At 52.4% G+C, this 14,922-nt stretch overlaps 7 protein-coding genes across 7 annotated transcripts; 3 read left to right on the forward strand and 4 right to left on the reverse strand.

The window, feature by feature from the left end:
• Window positions 1–327: 327 nt before the first annotated feature.
• BKA58DRAFT_51530 (C2H2 zinc finger protein) lies at window positions 328–3,414 on the reverse strand. Its single transcript, XM_046175428.1, has 2 exons — window positions 2,694–3,414; window positions 328–2,647 (listed from the first exon to the last, which is right to left on the reverse strand). Exons 1-2 carry the CDS (start codon window positions 3,102–3,104, stop codon window positions 473–475), a joined length of 2,586 nt encoding a protein of 861 aa, XP_046020859.1. The 5' UTR covers window positions 3,105–3,414; the 3' UTR covers window positions 328–472.
• A 256-nt stretch (window positions 3,415–3,670) lies between these two features.
• Window positions 3,671–5,778, reverse strand: BKA58DRAFT_393382 (aldose 1-epimerase). The gene is made up of 5 exons (XM_046171089.1): window positions 5,276–5,778; window positions 5,172–5,228; window positions 4,621–5,124; window positions 4,238–4,568; window positions 3,671–4,187 (listed from the first exon to the last, which is right to left on the reverse strand). The coding sequence occupies exons 1-5, from the start codon at window positions 5,439–5,441 to the stop codon at window positions 4,100–4,102; spliced, it is 1,146 nt and encodes a 381-aa protein (XP_046020860.1). The 5' UTR covers window positions 5,442–5,778; the 3' UTR covers window positions 3,671–4,099.
• An 821-nt stretch (window positions 5,779–6,599) lies between these two features.
• BKA58DRAFT_393384 (uncharacterized protein) lies at window positions 6,600–7,593 on the forward strand. The gene has a single exon (XM_046171090.1). The coding sequence runs from the start codon at window positions 6,672–6,674 to the stop codon at window positions 7,536–7,538; it is 867 nt and encodes a 288-aa protein (XP_046020861.1). The 5' UTR covers window positions 6,600–6,671; the 3' UTR covers window positions 7,539–7,593.
• A 47-nt stretch (window positions 7,594–7,640) lies between these two features.
• On the forward strand, window positions 7,641–8,737 carry BKA58DRAFT_51618 (uncharacterized protein). Its single transcript, XM_046175430.1, has 2 exons — window positions 7,641–7,847; window positions 7,912–8,737. The coding sequence occupies exons 1-2, from the start codon at window positions 7,743–7,745 to the stop codon at window positions 8,653–8,655; spliced, it is 849 nt and encodes a 282-aa protein (XP_046020862.1). The 5' UTR covers window positions 7,641–7,742; the 3' UTR covers window positions 8,656–8,737.
• A 1,183-nt stretch (window positions 8,738–9,920) lies between these two features.
• BKA58DRAFT_324690 (heterokaryon incompatibility protein-domain-containing protein) lies at window positions 9,921–11,087 on the reverse strand (the record flags this gene model as incomplete). Its single annotated transcript, XM_046167973.1, has 2 exons — window positions 9,921–10,606; window positions 10,679–11,087. The coding sequence occupies 2 exons, from the start codon at window positions 11,085–11,087 to the stop codon at window positions 9,921–9,923; spliced, it is 1,095 nt and encodes a 364-aa protein (XP_046020863.1).
• A 781-nt stretch (window positions 11,088–11,868) lies between these two features.
• BKA58DRAFT_51632 (uncharacterized protein) lies at window positions 11,869–12,923 on the forward strand. The gene is made up of 4 exons (XM_046175431.1): window positions 11,869–11,909; window positions 11,970–12,017; window positions 12,091–12,539; window positions 12,597–12,923. The coding sequence occupies exons 3-4, from the start codon at window positions 12,236–12,238 to the stop codon at window positions 12,842–12,844; spliced, it is 552 nt and encodes a 183-aa protein (XP_046020864.1). The 5' UTR covers window positions 11,869–11,909; window positions 11,970–12,017; window positions 12,091–12,235; the 3' UTR covers window positions 12,845–12,923.
• Window positions 12,924–13,002: 79 nt separating this feature from the next.
• On the reverse strand, window positions 13,003–13,889 carry BKA58DRAFT_444183 (uncharacterized protein; the record flags this gene model as incomplete). The annotated part of the gene is made up of 2 exons (XM_046174047.1): window positions 13,003–13,580; window positions 13,649–13,889. 2 exons carry the CDS (start codon window positions 13,887–13,889, stop codon window positions 13,003–13,005), a joined length of 819 nt encoding a protein of 272 aa, XP_046020865.1.
• Between the last annotated feature and the right edge of the window lie 1,033 nt (window positions 13,890–14,922).

A 14,922-nucleotide genomic window follows, 5' to 3' on the forward strand; every position in this document is an offset into this window, starting at 1 on the left:
CGTCGGAACAAGGGAAATCGCACACGCAGGTCGTATGCAGGAATGAGTTTGATCTTTGCTGTCTTTATATTGATATGAATACCCCATACCCATCAAACTACATGCATCACTCCACAGTACATGCTCACTTCCAAAGACTCCACATGAAAGATGATGTTGTGATAAAATGCATTCTCTTTCCATGAAATCTAGCTCAACAGACAGGCTTTCACTGCCCGTCCGCTTAATCCCAGCAATTTCATCCCAGAAAAGTAATAGACCTTCCCACGCCCCGATGAAGCCACAGAGCCCGAGATGACGGAAACAGAGAGTAGACACTAGAAACCTGTAGCGATTGTTTAACTCCCTTTCCACCGTTTGCGCCGTTTGATTGATTGATTTGATAAACACCGATTCGAATGCATGTTGATATGAAGTCCTGACAAAGGAAAATTGGTCATGTTGTTGTGATCCTTCACTGGCAAAAAAGATTTCACTGCGTGGCTTGGTGGTTCAACTCGTGCATCATGCTTACTTCGCCAAGGTGCTTCTGGTCGAAATGGGAGTGGTCATCTGAAACGAGTTGGATGGGTGGCGCGGGGCTGATTTCGTCGTCGTCGTTGGAGTGTGTGTCTTGCGTCTTTGGTGTTTCTTCGCTTGGCTTCAGCGTCATCGTGCTCTCAGCTAGCGGATCTGAAGTCTGGCTCTCTGCGGCTGTTGGGGCTTCAGGCGCCTTGCCGTTGGCAGCTGTTGATTTCTCTTCGGTATGCGTCTCGCCCACGTCCTCGATATATTGAGGTTTATTCTCGTTCTTGTTGTCGTCTTCGGGGGTGATGGCCTTGGTAAGACTTTGGAAGTTGAACATGGGCTCCGTGCTATTCGAGTCCTGTGGAGGAGTGTCGGTGTCACCCTGGGCTAAGCTGATACCTGATGCGTTTGAACTAGGTACGTAAGAAGACCCGGGCGCGAGGGTATGCTGGGTTTCTTGCTGTTGTAATGAGTTTTGGAATGACTCGGCGAACGACGAGGAGGAGGAGGAGGCGTTGGATTTATTGCGCTCGGGATGAGAAGGAGCTGGATTGCTGGTGTCAGACGTCTCCCGCTGAATCTGGGCGCGACTAGCTTCGAGATGTTTCTGCGGGTCTTCCTTGGTAGATGGCGTGTTCAAAGTCGACGTCGGTTCTGACATGGGATTGAAGCCACCGGCGCCACCAGATCGATCAACTCCCTTGCCTTTCCCAGCCGCAGAAGAGCTCCCCGCTTCCGTTTCGTCGATGCCATCAATCTCTATGGGGTGGAAGCCACTGGTAATATTCCGCTGGGCTTTGGCGACTTTCTTGATCTCCTTGGCCTTCTTCTTGCCCTCTTTCTTGGCTTCCTTGGCGGCGTCCTTCTCTTCCCTCTTCTTGCGGTCTTCTTCGGCTGCCAGACTAAGACGTATTGCTTCCATCATCATGAGCTCCTCGAGGTCATCAATCCTGTTGCCCCTCCTTGAGCTGATTCGGCTGGGATATAGGTCGCCTGAGTTTCCTGGCTGACCAGACGAACTTTCACCCTCGCGTCGGGGTGTTCCGTGCCCACTGCTACCAGCACTGTCGGTTGTGAATATCCGCCTTCGTCTTCCAAGACCGAATCGACTCTCGCCTTGTGGAAGGTTTCCCATCATGTATGCAGCGTTGTGTAGGGCAGTGGCCGCAGCAGCCCTTCGCAAAGCGTGGGATTTCGCGTCTGCCAGCTTCTTGGCCCAATCAGGCCGCACCATGTCGGTTGTTATCACAGTCTTGTCCGTGACTGCCAATGACGTCGCCCTTCTTCTACCAGGGCCGGCCGCAGTAGGCGAGTTCAGAGACGAGGTGGATGACATTGCAGACGTGGCGCTACCCATACCATTATGACCCTGACCATTGTAGACGAGCCCTCTCCTAAAAGGCGGTGGCTCGTAGGTCACTCCAAACTCGGTCTGTGTGCAGTAGGGGCAAGCAGCTGCTTCCGAGACTAGCTGGACCTCTTCCTCCGGTTCAGCAGATGACGCACCCTCAGCGCCCGGCTCTCCGTGATGTTCTGGTGGATGCGGATCGGGTCTCTTGATCTGGACGAAGCACTCTGAGCAGATGGGCTGATCGCAGCAACGCGTCTTGTTCAGATGTGGCGGGTAGTACATGAAGCAGATGGGGCACTCAGAGGCATTCTTGTAGAGAAAAGCCTCGACCCGTTGGCCATTAACGTACGGGTCTTTGGGGAGGTGTAGTTCTTGTGGGGCCATGTCAGCCTGCGAAGCGTTACGGGAACCGGTCGCGAGAGAAGCGAGTGTTTTGGCACGGCCACGGAAGAATGGGGAGGACGAGGAGTTGTTCGCGATCGGAGACCCAGGCGAAGGGAGAGAGAAGGTGGGATTCGACGGCGAGAGACCACCTCCGCGCTCTGGCTCTTGAGACATTGAGCGCGCGCCCATGGGCACCGTGAGCTTGTTGAGGCTCGGCTCTGAGCTGCGCGGGTTCCATGCTGTGCTGAGGTGGTTGCTCGTGTTCGTTCGAGGCGGCTCTTCGGGAGGAATGTCGTCTGCGGCGGGCAGCGGGCGGCCGTTGACGACCTCGACAAGCTGGTGCTCAGTCCAAGTATCTTCGTGGTCATCGAGACCCCGCCAGAAGGGAGCGAGTCGTCGCTCAATCTAGCACGTGTGAGTTCAGTTGTTATATCACGAGTGAGAGGCATACCTGTAGCTGCCGCACCGTGGGCTTGCTAAAGTCCTCTGGTCCCGTGTACACCCCGAGCGTGACCAGGTATCCTCCGTCGACGCCTTCCTCTTTCAGACTCCTCTCGCGCTCCTGGGCCCTCAGTATGCGGTCCTTCTCCAGCTTGCGGGCCTCGCGCTCCGCCTTTGTCTCCCGGCGCGGTTCGAGGGCGGGGTCGCGTTCGGCATTGTCGCCGGTGCGGATGCCGAGGAAAGAGAGATCCGGTCTGCTGCCTCTGTCTCTCCGCGAGTTGCCATAGGGACTGTTCCCCGGCCTGTCGTGTGTGGAAGCGGCGGGCCCGGCAGTCGAGGGCGAGGTGGGCTGGTGGGCACTGGAGCGGCGGGCGTGGCCTCTCCGCTCTGGGGCGGCCTCTTTGCCCTGCGAGTTGCCCATGGTGCGGGTGGAAGGATGGATGGAGGAATTGGATTATCGATGGTGAAAGCGGATCGCGCCGGGCTCGTAGCAGGGCGGGCCGTGGATGCCCAAGTGCCAGTGACGCAGTCTGTGCGGGCAGGGATCAGGTCGTTATCGCGACGGCTAGCGAGGGAGAGGTGGTGGGCGTGTCCGGTGCAAGATAGCCGGTGTCACAAGGACATCGATGCTGGGGACTGGCCGTGGGTGGCCCTTTCCAACGCGCCTCACGAGATGCGATTAGATAGACAGAGTAGTCGCGATCGACAAAAGGGGCGCATGGGCGAGGCAGGCAGAGGCAAGTGCAGTTGGGCGTGGGTGTGGGCGAGCAACCCTGGAGTGATGGAGCCCTGGAGTCGACGATTCCGGAATGATGTCGTTGCTTGGCAGCTACGCAGCGGACTGTCGATCGCAAATGAATGTTGCGTATGTAGGAAGGTTAGGGCCGAATGGGCGGGGCGATGGAAAAGGCAATCAGGCGTCAGGAGCAGTCGTCGATCATGTCAGCTCAGCATGCCTTCACGATCATTCACAAAGTCGAGTAGTGACGAGGGTGCACGATTGAAGAGCAAACAGGCTGCGTGCTGGCGACATCTGGGCCTATGTATATGCAGCCATGGCATGCAGCTAGGTCCTGGAGCTTGTGCCGCTTAGCCCGCGCCGCCACGATACCAATACCAGGAACCAACCTTGGGCCTTGTCCCAGTGCTATTCCCGCCCGCAATCGGCGACCACCAACATTGTCGCTTCATTATCAACATACACGCGAAATTCTTCCTCCATCACTGTGCTGTTCGCTACCAAGTAGACGTCGGGCGACACGCGAGCATCACACCCCGCCCAAATGCGGGGCTCCAGATATTGACACTTGGTCAATGGGGTTGCATAACATGTTGCTTACTACATCCCGTCCTACGCAGTGCCCACTTCTAGCCTCACCACCCTCTTGCCCCTTCAAAGGCCGCTACCGTCTCATGTCAGATCGTTCCAAATTCCCACGACGACTCCCAGTGGTATTTGTCTCCAGGGCCCGAGATCTGCTTGCCCAGCCGACCCCACTCCGGACTGTTCAACAATATTAGCTTGTGCCTGAAACGACGTCATCATCGACTTACTGGTTGATGCCATCAACATAGTCTTGGGCCTCAATAGCAATGCACCCGTCGCGCGGGATAAATTTGTCTTGGTCCACAACACCCTGCGTACTCTTGAACTCGCTCTTTCCGTCGTTCCAGTTGCACGTGTAGAGGACAACGGCGTCTTGGTTCGTCGTCAGCTTGGCCTCGATGCCACTGTATGCGCTCGATAGCGTGAGCACCGCTGCGCTCTTGTTCCTGGCCTCGTTGAACGCCCACGCGCCGTTGTAGCCGTGGCATCCGTTGCCGCAGTGGTTCTCGAATTCCTCGTTGCCTGACGCGAACCCAAGTTCATGCGGTGCAGACCAGACTGGACAATCAGCATGTGCCTCGGGTATATCTGGTAGTATAAGATTACTCACAATCATCAATGGCTCCGGCGGGGATTTGCGCAATCTCGCCGGTGGGAAGAGCGTTCGCATCGGCGACGAGCGCACGCTTAGCCTCTGGCATGTACACAGTGTGGTTCCAGACCGTGCGGTTGTCAGGGCGTTTGAAGGCATCAAGCTGGAAGTAAGTATGCTGCGTTAGCATGAGAGGCGTCTTGGCCTCGGGGGATGTGGCATCCATAGAGATGTGCCACTTGTTCTTCGAGACCGAGTACGTGACGCTCGCATCCACACGCCCGATCATACCGAGCGAAGAGTTGGAGGCATCGCTGATGGAGAAGGTGATGGACGAGTTTGTCACGGCGCTGACGTTCCACATCCTGTAGGACCAGTTGTTTGTACCGCTGTGGAGGGTGTTTGGGCCATCGTTCTTCTCAGTGTGGTAGGTTACGTTGTCAATGGAGTATTCGCCGTTGCCAATGCGGTTGACATATCGTCCTGGGATGGCATTGTAGACGGGGTGTCCAGGGTCGACGGCTGAAGATCGTTAGTTGGTGTGAGATGAACGCGCGATAGTAGCTTACCGTAGTAAGACGTGTTGTCGTAACCTAGAACGATATCTAGCTCCTGGCCTGCCGGGTCTACATTCTATTAGTAGATACTATCTAGTATTGTAGGCGTATTCTACCTTTGACGAAAAGGTTGGTGAGTGTAGCAGCATAGGGAATGAATTGCGCCCTAATCCCCTCGGCCTCAATCGTGTACCTTCCTTGCGCATCTGGATGTGGGGAACCTGGGTGCGCAAGCACACTTCGTGCAGCAGCAGCGGCGAGAGCAATTGGAAGATACCTCATTGTAAAGTAGGCTAAGAAGTACTGTAGTGGGAAAGAGCAACCGCGCCAACAAACATTCAACCTACAGCACCCACATCTTTATACATTGCAATTCAAAGGCGCCCCTCCAAACCGCATGCACCTTCATTTCTAGAAGTTCGCTTTGATATTAATCCTCACTGGTGTCATGGGTGTATCCGGGGTTAAGCGGGGGCTTGGCCATATAAAGCAATCTGTCTGAAGTATTACTCCGGCACCTCCTGCAGGTACTAGGTGCCTTAGCCGGGCGTCTCCATGCTCTAAGTAGACACTTGAGTGCATTGTGTCTTGTCAACTAGATCAAATCTGTAGTTGGTCTTTGATAGGGTGTGGAGGACAAGACGCGCAGGCGGTTCTGCGGCACGCTACTTGCCATGTGGGGCGACGAGCCGGATGTGATGAGGCTTGCTCCGGGGATGCATTTGTTCCGCCTGCAGCGAGCCTTCGACGTCACCACGGTTCATAGCAGCTGAATCTTTGGCATCTGTGGAATACAATCGACTCGCCCTTCGACATTCTTTTTCCTGGAGAATTGGTGTTGTCACCTTGCTCTTCCGCATAACAAAGCTTCGGTTCTGTGCCTGCTCGATTGGAGTTGCACTTACGCTCAGCAACAATCAAAAGATTATAGGCTATGTCTTGACATGTTACACCAAATCGCGGCACTCCTGGTGGGCATTGCGATTGTAGGACGTACGCAAAGGTGGGATTCGTCCCTTGTCATCCAATAGCACCTACAGCATCCTGCCGCGTGTCTGGTTGCCTGACATACCCATGCTTGGCAGCTGATGGGCTGGAGGTACACTGGAAGGATCGAACTTACTCCTCGCAACCATCCCTACCAACAAACTACTCTTCTTGTCCCGCAACCATGGGCGCAATTGAATTCATCTGCGACCGAAGGTTCCACCGCAGTTTTGTGCTTCCCGCCAACCCTGACGCCGACCGACCCAAACCCTATCATGTATCCTACTCCGACTTTGGCGACGCCGACAGCAACGCAGTCGTTTTATTCTGTGGAGCTATGTTTGGGCAGCGCCTGTCTTACTCCCCTTTGGATCAATTAGCAAAAAGGCATCATGTCCGAATCATCCATCCGGATCGTCCGGGTGTTGGTGGTAGTGATGCTGTGAAGCCTGAGAAGCGGATTCAGACCTGGCTCGGTTAGTGAACGTGTTCTCTTATCAAGGCGGCTAACTCATCCACGTAGAAATGGTTCCCCAACTCCTGGCGCATTTGAATATCGAGCATGTTTCGGTTGCTAGTCACAGTGGAGGCGACATCTACCTCATGAACCTTATCCTCGCCTATCCACATTTGCTGAATCCCAACCATCCATACATCTGTTTCTTCGCTCCGTGGGTACACTACTCGCACACGAAGATGACGCATCTGCAGGCTACTGGGCTTCTTCCCGCGTCTCTAATAGGGAGAATGGGCCCCGTCGCCAGATTCATTAATCAGAATGTCGTTCCTCTGGTTGGCTTGAGCGGCACCCTCGTTCAGGGAATATCCACTTCATTGTCGCGCTCAAGCTCTACTGCAGGCCCAGTTGCTCTTGCAGCGTCTGAAACAACTGAACCTAGAGAGCCAAATGATGGCCCTCGCGACACTCTCTACACTCTCGCACTTGACGATCCAAAAGTCGTGGATGACCTGCGAAACCACATCACCAAGTTCGTTTTCGCAGAGTCCGTAGACGGCGTCTCAGCAGACACACAGATGTTCTTGAGACGCTCTGTTCCATGGAGTACTCCCATAGTCAAATGGGAAGATCTTGACGACGCAGTACAGCTCCTGTCCAAGACCATTGGCGAAGATGATCGACTGGCAGGAAACAGACGGGTCTGGGATATCGACTGCATGCACGCAGAACAGGACCAACTGGTCGGCGATAAAGGCAGGGATTGGTTCAACGCGATATGGGTACCAAGCCAAAGCTATGAGTACAAAAATGAAGTGCTCCCACGTACCGATCACGACTTGTTGGTGGACCCTGCCTTTGGTGGGAGCGAGAAATGGTTGCAGCGGGTCAGCGAATCCTGGCAGACTTCGCAGCCTGTCGTAGCGCCTCCTTAGCATCAAATCTACCTTTGCACCGTCGCACAGAAGTACGTTAATCGATATTCAAGCCTTTGGTTTTCCTATTCTAGCATGCAAAAGTGATGACTCGTGCATGCAACGGAGATAACACGGCACCATGTCGTAACACCGATCTGACGTCTTCATCCAAGCGAGTCGCAGGGCTGAACACGCGAACACCATCATAGCCCTGCATCAGCCATGGCCGAAGACATGCACATAAACCCCCAACGCGCGAAGCAGCTCACCGAGAACATTGCGAGCATAACCTCGCGCATCAACGCCGCCCGCCAAGGCAGCAAAGAAGTAAACACCCTCCCCACCTCTCCAATTCCCCCAAAACCCACCTGCTAACAACGCGACACTCCAGGTCCGCCTCATCGCCGTCTCCAAACTCAAACCCGCAAACGACATCCTCGCACTACATAAACCCTCTTCCTCTTCCTCCTCTTCTCCCTCCTCCAACCAACCACTGCAAACCCACTTCGGCGAGAACTACGTCCAAGAACTCCTCGAGAAGCACAAAATCCTGCCCCGCTCCATAAAATGGCACATGATCGGCGGGTTGCAATCGAACAAGTGCAAGCAGCTTGCTGAGCAGGTGCCGAATCTGTGGTGTGTGAGTAGTGTGGATAGTGAGAAGAAGGCGAATGAGCTGGAGAAGGGGAGGAGAGGGTTGGTTGAGAAAGAAGGAGATGATAAAGTGGAGGGGAAATTGCGCGTGAAGGTGCAGGTTAATACATCGGGCGAGGAGAATAAATCCGGCGTCGAGCCCTCAGAGACACTCGCTCTCTGCAAACACATTATAGAAAAATGTCCGCATCTCCTCCTCCACGGCCTCATGACTATCGGTGCGATTGCGCGAAGTCAAGCCACGACCCCCGAGACCGAAAACGAGGATTTCGTCAAGTTGAAGGAGGTTAGGGATCAGGTGGTCAAGGAACTGGGATGGGAAGAGGGGCAGTTGGAGTTGAGTATGGGCATGAGTGCGGATTTTGAGGGGGCGATCAAAATGGGGAGTGATGAGGTTAGGGTGGGGAGTCAGATTTTTGGGGAGAGGCCGCAGAAGAAGGATGCGGTCGTTATGGAGAAGGAGATGCAGGGGGAGAGCTGAGGGGCGTGATTGTCAAGAGTGGGATGTACGTAAACAAGTACGTGTATGATCTGAGTGGGGAGTGAAGTATGATCACCGCGATGAGCCACCTTCCTCATCTCGTGCCAAACATCGACGCATCGCCGACGAGCGAACCACACCCATGCATAGAGGTCTTTTCGAATCAGAAGTGTTGCGACTGCAAAAAAAATCGTGAATTAAGCTGATGAAATACAATTACCGGCGCAAGGTAGCTGTGAGACGAGAGACCTATGTTGGCTTTCCTGACCAGACATCTCATTGAATCGTGTTCATGTCTGTTTCTGAGCGTACTACTACTACTCATCACCAGAGTTACAACCACTCTGCCACCTTTTCCGAAATACCAAGCAAGGAAGACTTCGAACACGGGCAGTTGGACGCGTGCTCTCGTTTCGTCGCGAAGAGCCGGAGGTAGCTACTCCAAGTATCTACCTTCTAAAGATTTTTACAGAAATGTCTGACTTACCTTTTGCAAAGAATTATTTCAAACTTCTGACAGCCTAGGACTTGGATAGTAAAGTGCGAGACCGCTAGGGCTACATCTAGCTCTCATTGTGATACTAGCGTGCATGCCCTGGTTAGGGATCTAGCGTGGAGCATATCTGTGAGATGATAGGAAGTGTGTTCGTGTATCATGTGAGGGAAAGATATGAGCGGCCGGGTCTCTTTCAGAATACACGAAAGTGGAGGATCTGAATGTTCGTTCTAATGATATGCCTGTGACTATAATACGTGTAATCGCGCGTTCAAACTATTTTCACGTCCGTCTCCACTGCCTTCTCGTTCATTGCGTCGAATACTCTTGTGTATAAGTCTGCGGGCTGATGCTGAGTACGACTCATCAAAAGCATACCAATACGCATATATTCGCCTTGTTCTCCTTCTACGGCCTCTAGAATCAACCAAATTTGCTTTATCGTTATAATCTTACCAGCAGTCACGGGGTCAAATGTTGTCTCAAGGAGCTTGAACGCGAAGACCCGCTTGCCAACCTCGTGATGAAAAATCGCATCCCAATGGACTTCGCAGTCATGGACTCGATCGCCAACATGCTCCCCTTCTAGTACAAGGCCACTAAGATCGGAAATACAATCCAGGTTTTGTATCTCCCCAGCTAGAAGTTTTCCCCGTAAGGAAACGAACCCATTCGATAATTGTCCCATAGGATCCTTTCCTTTAGGTATCGTTACGGCGCTGAGAACAGTAGCAGATGTCCACGTTGGGTGATTGTAAAACGGCAGGATCTAGTACACTTTCCCTTGGATTGCAGCCCATGACCAAGACGGAGCGTGCCATTCCCTGTGTTCTTTCCGTACTGGTACTGGCATGAAAGCACACCAGCCGAGGCTCGAGATCAAAGTACTCTCCCAGTGTCCCGCCAGGTATCTACCCATCTTTGAGGGAACAAGCTTAGCCAGTGCTTGTATGGCGGGGAAAACGTCGCTTAGATATGTGAGTGATTTTGATGAGTATGTCGTCACCAACTCCTTCCATCTGGTTTCGATCATTCCGAGCGAGGAAAATTCACTCATCTCAGCTGCTGAGTTCTTGTTCAATCCGAAAACATTTCCGTTGTGCTCAAGACTGCCGCATTCGCAATGGAAAGATTCTCGACACTCCCACCATATTTCTTCGTCCATAAAGTGAACTATCCTCCTAGATAGCATCCGCTCTTGGAACACCCAACCCCTCGCGTAAAGAGGTGCTTTCCATTGAGGGAGCGATTCGCGGCAGTGAATCTCATATTCCTCGTCGTCGTGATTCATGAACGTCTTCTGACGAGATATGAACCGTTCATCAGTCCCAGGAAAGCAACCTTGGTGAGAGTCAACGAACCCTGTTGCTGACAGAGTAATTGCCGCGTTCTCGTATATTTTCGACATTTTGCTCCCTTCATGACGCCAATCATCGATGGAATCCTGGACGATGCCTAGTTGTAGTCAGCGTGCTGATCGAAAAGGGCGCGAGTTCCTTAACCAGCAGCTAGACACGCGAAGCTTACAGAGGGAATCTATCCATAGGTAACGGATTTCAAGATAGTAAGCAAACTCAATGGCATGCTGGAAAGCTGCAGGTAGATCCTCGCAGGGAATGCTGGTTGAGTATTGTTTGAAGTTTTCCGTAGTTGTAAATCGAATGGGATTTCTGCCCCAACAGTGGCTGAGACAGGCGTATGTAGCCACTTCATCCTTTGTGGTATACAGCTCGACATCCGCGGGCCCTTCGATCTTGATTACCCTTGTGGGCAGCTGCGTGCTTGAAGCCTGCTCACACCGACTGTGTTTAGAAAGACACCGGGATAACCATTTCTTCACCTTTGCAACGGAAGCTAGGGAGCCCAGAGGGCCTGTGATTACCAGATCAGGCTCTATGTACTTCCAGGGACATGAAGGATCTGCAGACGTTAACATCGATTTGGGATGGAAGTTTCCGAGTAAACAACAAGTGAGACGTACTTCTCCAAGGTAAGAGGATATTTTTCTCCGATGCTAAGGGTGTACTCTGAACGATGATATTCGTGAGAATATGTTCTTTCGGTACAATGTTCCCATAGAAGTTCAATTCGCGGAAAAAGGTTCCACCAGAAAAGGCACAATAGCCGTCACCGAACTTAAGACGTATCACGTTCCCACGTCCTTCAATATACGTCATGTAAGGCTCTAGTATCCAAGAGACGATCTCGCAACCAGAGCAGCCTCGCTCAACAGCACGGCTGATCTCTTTCGCGTCTGCCAGGTGTTTCGGTACCCATGAGAGACCATGCTCAACGCGATATCTAGGATCCCAGACCTCGTTTCCGAGGTTGAGACACACCTGACATATCGACTTGGAAAGATTTTCAACTGCATCGGCTGCAAGCTCTCCTGAAACAGGTGAAGGCCTCCGCTTCCTTTTACGACTCGATGGTGTGGCAAGGCTGAAGGCTTCGAGCTCTCGAGCGCCCGCTTCGTCAGCCATCTTGTACGTTTGTGCGGACCCAATGCCGCGAAAAGGACTAAAAAGGAGTGGCGGCCAGACACGCAAGGATTATAAGGGTTATTTTGGGGAGAAGGTGGGAACTCTGAAGCTGACTTACTGAGGGAAAGATAAGGAAGCCACCACCTGGGCACTCAGCCTTATCACGTGTATGCGGGGTGCAGGCGCGAGGCCACCAAGGACGCTCGCACGTGTTATGCGGACTTGCGAGTAAACCGAACGATGCGTGGTGCCGTTGTTCTGACTATTATGACAGGGTAGGCCAAGAGAACGCGAGCGCCTTTATAGAGCAAGTGCTGAACAAAAGGGCGCAACAGCAATCGAGCCATGGTACAACATCCCGCTTAGCGCCTAAATCATCAATGGTACCTAGGAAGACCGTACTGTCCTTGAGTCACATATCAACGTGGAACGATAGTTAATAACGCTGTTCTCAAGTTCTTCGCACAGTATTTCTTCCGCAAAACCTACGACTTCTGGATATTCACCACACACATCTCGCTGGAGTCATCTCAGTTCTCTCGATAACCCTAGAATACGCCATACCATTTTCTATCTCCAAAAGCATTACCATACATCAAAGATGCCTGTAACAACGACCCCGCACCCCTCCACATCATCCTCTACCTTTCTCACACCCTCCGCCAAACCAGTCTTCTTCTGGAAGCCGCGCGACGGCCACGGCTACCTCTGCCAATGGTACTGGTCCAAGTTCACGATCAATGACGAAACCTACGCGACTGCCGAAATGTGGATGATGGTGCACAAAGCGCGTTGTTTCAGCGATGAAGAGATTGCGAAACAAATGCTGGAGACTACCAGCCCAAAAGAGCACAAAGATCTGGGACGGAAGGTCAAGGGGTTTGATGAGAAGGTTTGGGACGAGCGTATGTACTCCAAGTTCTTCGCGGTACTTCTAGAAGAGGACGCTGACTAGATGATAGAAAAGCTGGAGATTGTGAAGCAGGGCACATATCACAAGTTTACGATTAGTGAGGACGCGGAGAATTTGAGGAAGATGCTTTTGGCTACTGGTGACCGCGAGTTGGTCGAGGCTAGTCCGCATGATAGGATCTGGGGGGTGGGTTTTGCGGAGAGAGATGCGGAGAAGAATCGGTATCGGTGGGGACAGAATCTTCTGGGGAGGGCGTTGATGGATGTCAGGAAGAGGTTGAGGGAGGAGGGATATTGATCGCTTGTGAAGGGCCCTGAGAGACTTCACAGAGTGGTTTCGCTGATCTGTAGAGGGATTAGATCGTTATTAATAGGCCAAAGCACATCAGATACTTGACAGTATGCTCTTCCTGCCGAGCAAGGAACGCATAAGCTCAACGGGGATGCAATGTGTCTCTACTCAATTAAGCCCGTGTTCCATGCGAAGACCATGTCCTCGAAGCACTCTTCCATCTCTTGTCTCACTGCATTCGTCCATGGGGGTCCAAAGACTACGCCGGCCTCTCGGTACCTTTCCAATACAAAGTTGTTCCAATGTAGTTCCAATTGAACCTTGCGTAATTTGCCCACCCCATTGAATATGAGCAGAGCTCTAAGCAGATGGTGGCTTGCGGGGTCTACTCCACTCGTACCTTGACTGACCTGTTCAAGAAGACCAGCGAGGTTAGAAGAGCGTTCCCTTGGATCGCGACGGATACTACAGGCTATGAACTCAATGACGTCGACACCAAGTTTGACGCTCTTGAGACCTGACATTTGGTTTAGTAGCTGGATTGCATATTCAAGATCCCTTAGCAAGACCCATGTTGTCTGAGCGAGGTCATTGCCAAAGTCTGAACCTAGCTTTGAGAGTACGTATGAGTTGGATTCGGCGCTAGGAATGGTGCCTCCATGATGCCTCTGGTCGGATTCGAGGACGAATGGATGCGTGAAGTGTGCCAGATCGAGGAGGCCGCGAATGGTATGGCACTCTTCTTAGCGCGAATCTTCGCATCGGGCTTGAATGCATGGAAGAAAGCTTGGACGATGGGGCTGCAGGTACGCAGACTGTCTGTCAATGTGAAGGTGATGTATTGAAACAGATAGGATAAAACCTCCTTTGCAAAGATCTTGGCCGTCAGGACAAGGTCAAAGATCGTGTTGCCATTCTCGAATCGGAGCTTGTCGTGCTGGTCTAGCGTCACCTTGATAGTCTGATCTCCGGCGTCGTTGGAAACAAAATCGTAAATTCTCTGGCGTGTCTCGCGTGCAAGGTCCGTAAGACCTATTTCCGTCTTGACCATTCTAGGAGTGCTTTGGGTGCATCAGTAGCTCTTATGTGGATCTACTTATACTGGGGAGTCTAAACAGTTTGTGACCTTCCTTGTCACGTCAAACGAAGAAGCAAACCTAGCGAGCGCCAAACAGCTTGGTATGTGCAGTATTGAATCGAGCTGAGAATGCGATGAGGGCACCTTCAGACAAATACATGCCGGTTGCGCCGAGCACATGAACTTGTTCAGGTGTAGCGAAGATATCCAGACTCTAACATTGCGAGTTCGACAAGCCATGAAACGTTCGTAAGTCCCTCCCGGATGTCCTGTTTTTGAATTGGCTTGTTGGTGTATTTATTCATTTCGCACGCTGTGGAACGCGCGCTGGTAATTGGAGGCCTGCCATGTCATCCAACTCATATCGATCAAGCGTGCGGTAAGGGCTGTCAGATACTACTAACATGTCTTCTCTAGGCACGTGGTCCGCGCATTGTATACGAAGGCCCGAGAAAGGTACGTAAGATTGGAACAGGTGCGGGACGCCCTCCAGGGCTGCTTCATTCGCCATCCACAGATACTGCGATGTCGCATTGTAACGAGCTATCCATAGCTTTTGCGAATGATATTGAAAGGAACCCTCGGATGCAATTGTGAAACAAGGTGAGAGACGGGAGTACTCGTGTCTCTCGGTGCGGGGATACGTCAAGTCGACTAGAGCGACTCTGATTAGCAGCACTATCGGTGATAGGAGGCGCAACCGTATCGGTGATAGAGCGAGACGGGACGGACGGAAGGGGAGCGACGCAGTGAGAGACCGTATCGAGATGAGCTCCGCAAAAGCTCGTTATCGACGAAAGCGCATTATGAGGGCTACATCGGCTTCTGCCTGTTAGCACATAAACAATAAAACACAGCGTATGCTTCAGGATATGGGTTGGTGTAAGCCACGTTGACGAGCCGGGCTGCTCCGCAACGTGCGAACGGTAGAGAGCAGGTTTCGTAATACCTGCGGTTTCACGGTTTTGGCGGCCAAACCATCGCCTCGGCTCCACAAGCGCCAGCA

Source organism: Alternaria rosae, assembly GCF_020736505.1.
Source record: "Alternaria rosae strain MPI-PUGE-AT-0040 chromosome Unknown BKA58scaffold_11, whole genome shotgun sequence".
Lineage (NCBI taxonomy): Eukaryota > Fungi > Ascomycota > Dothideomycetes > Pleosporales > Pleosporaceae > Alternaria > Alternaria rosae.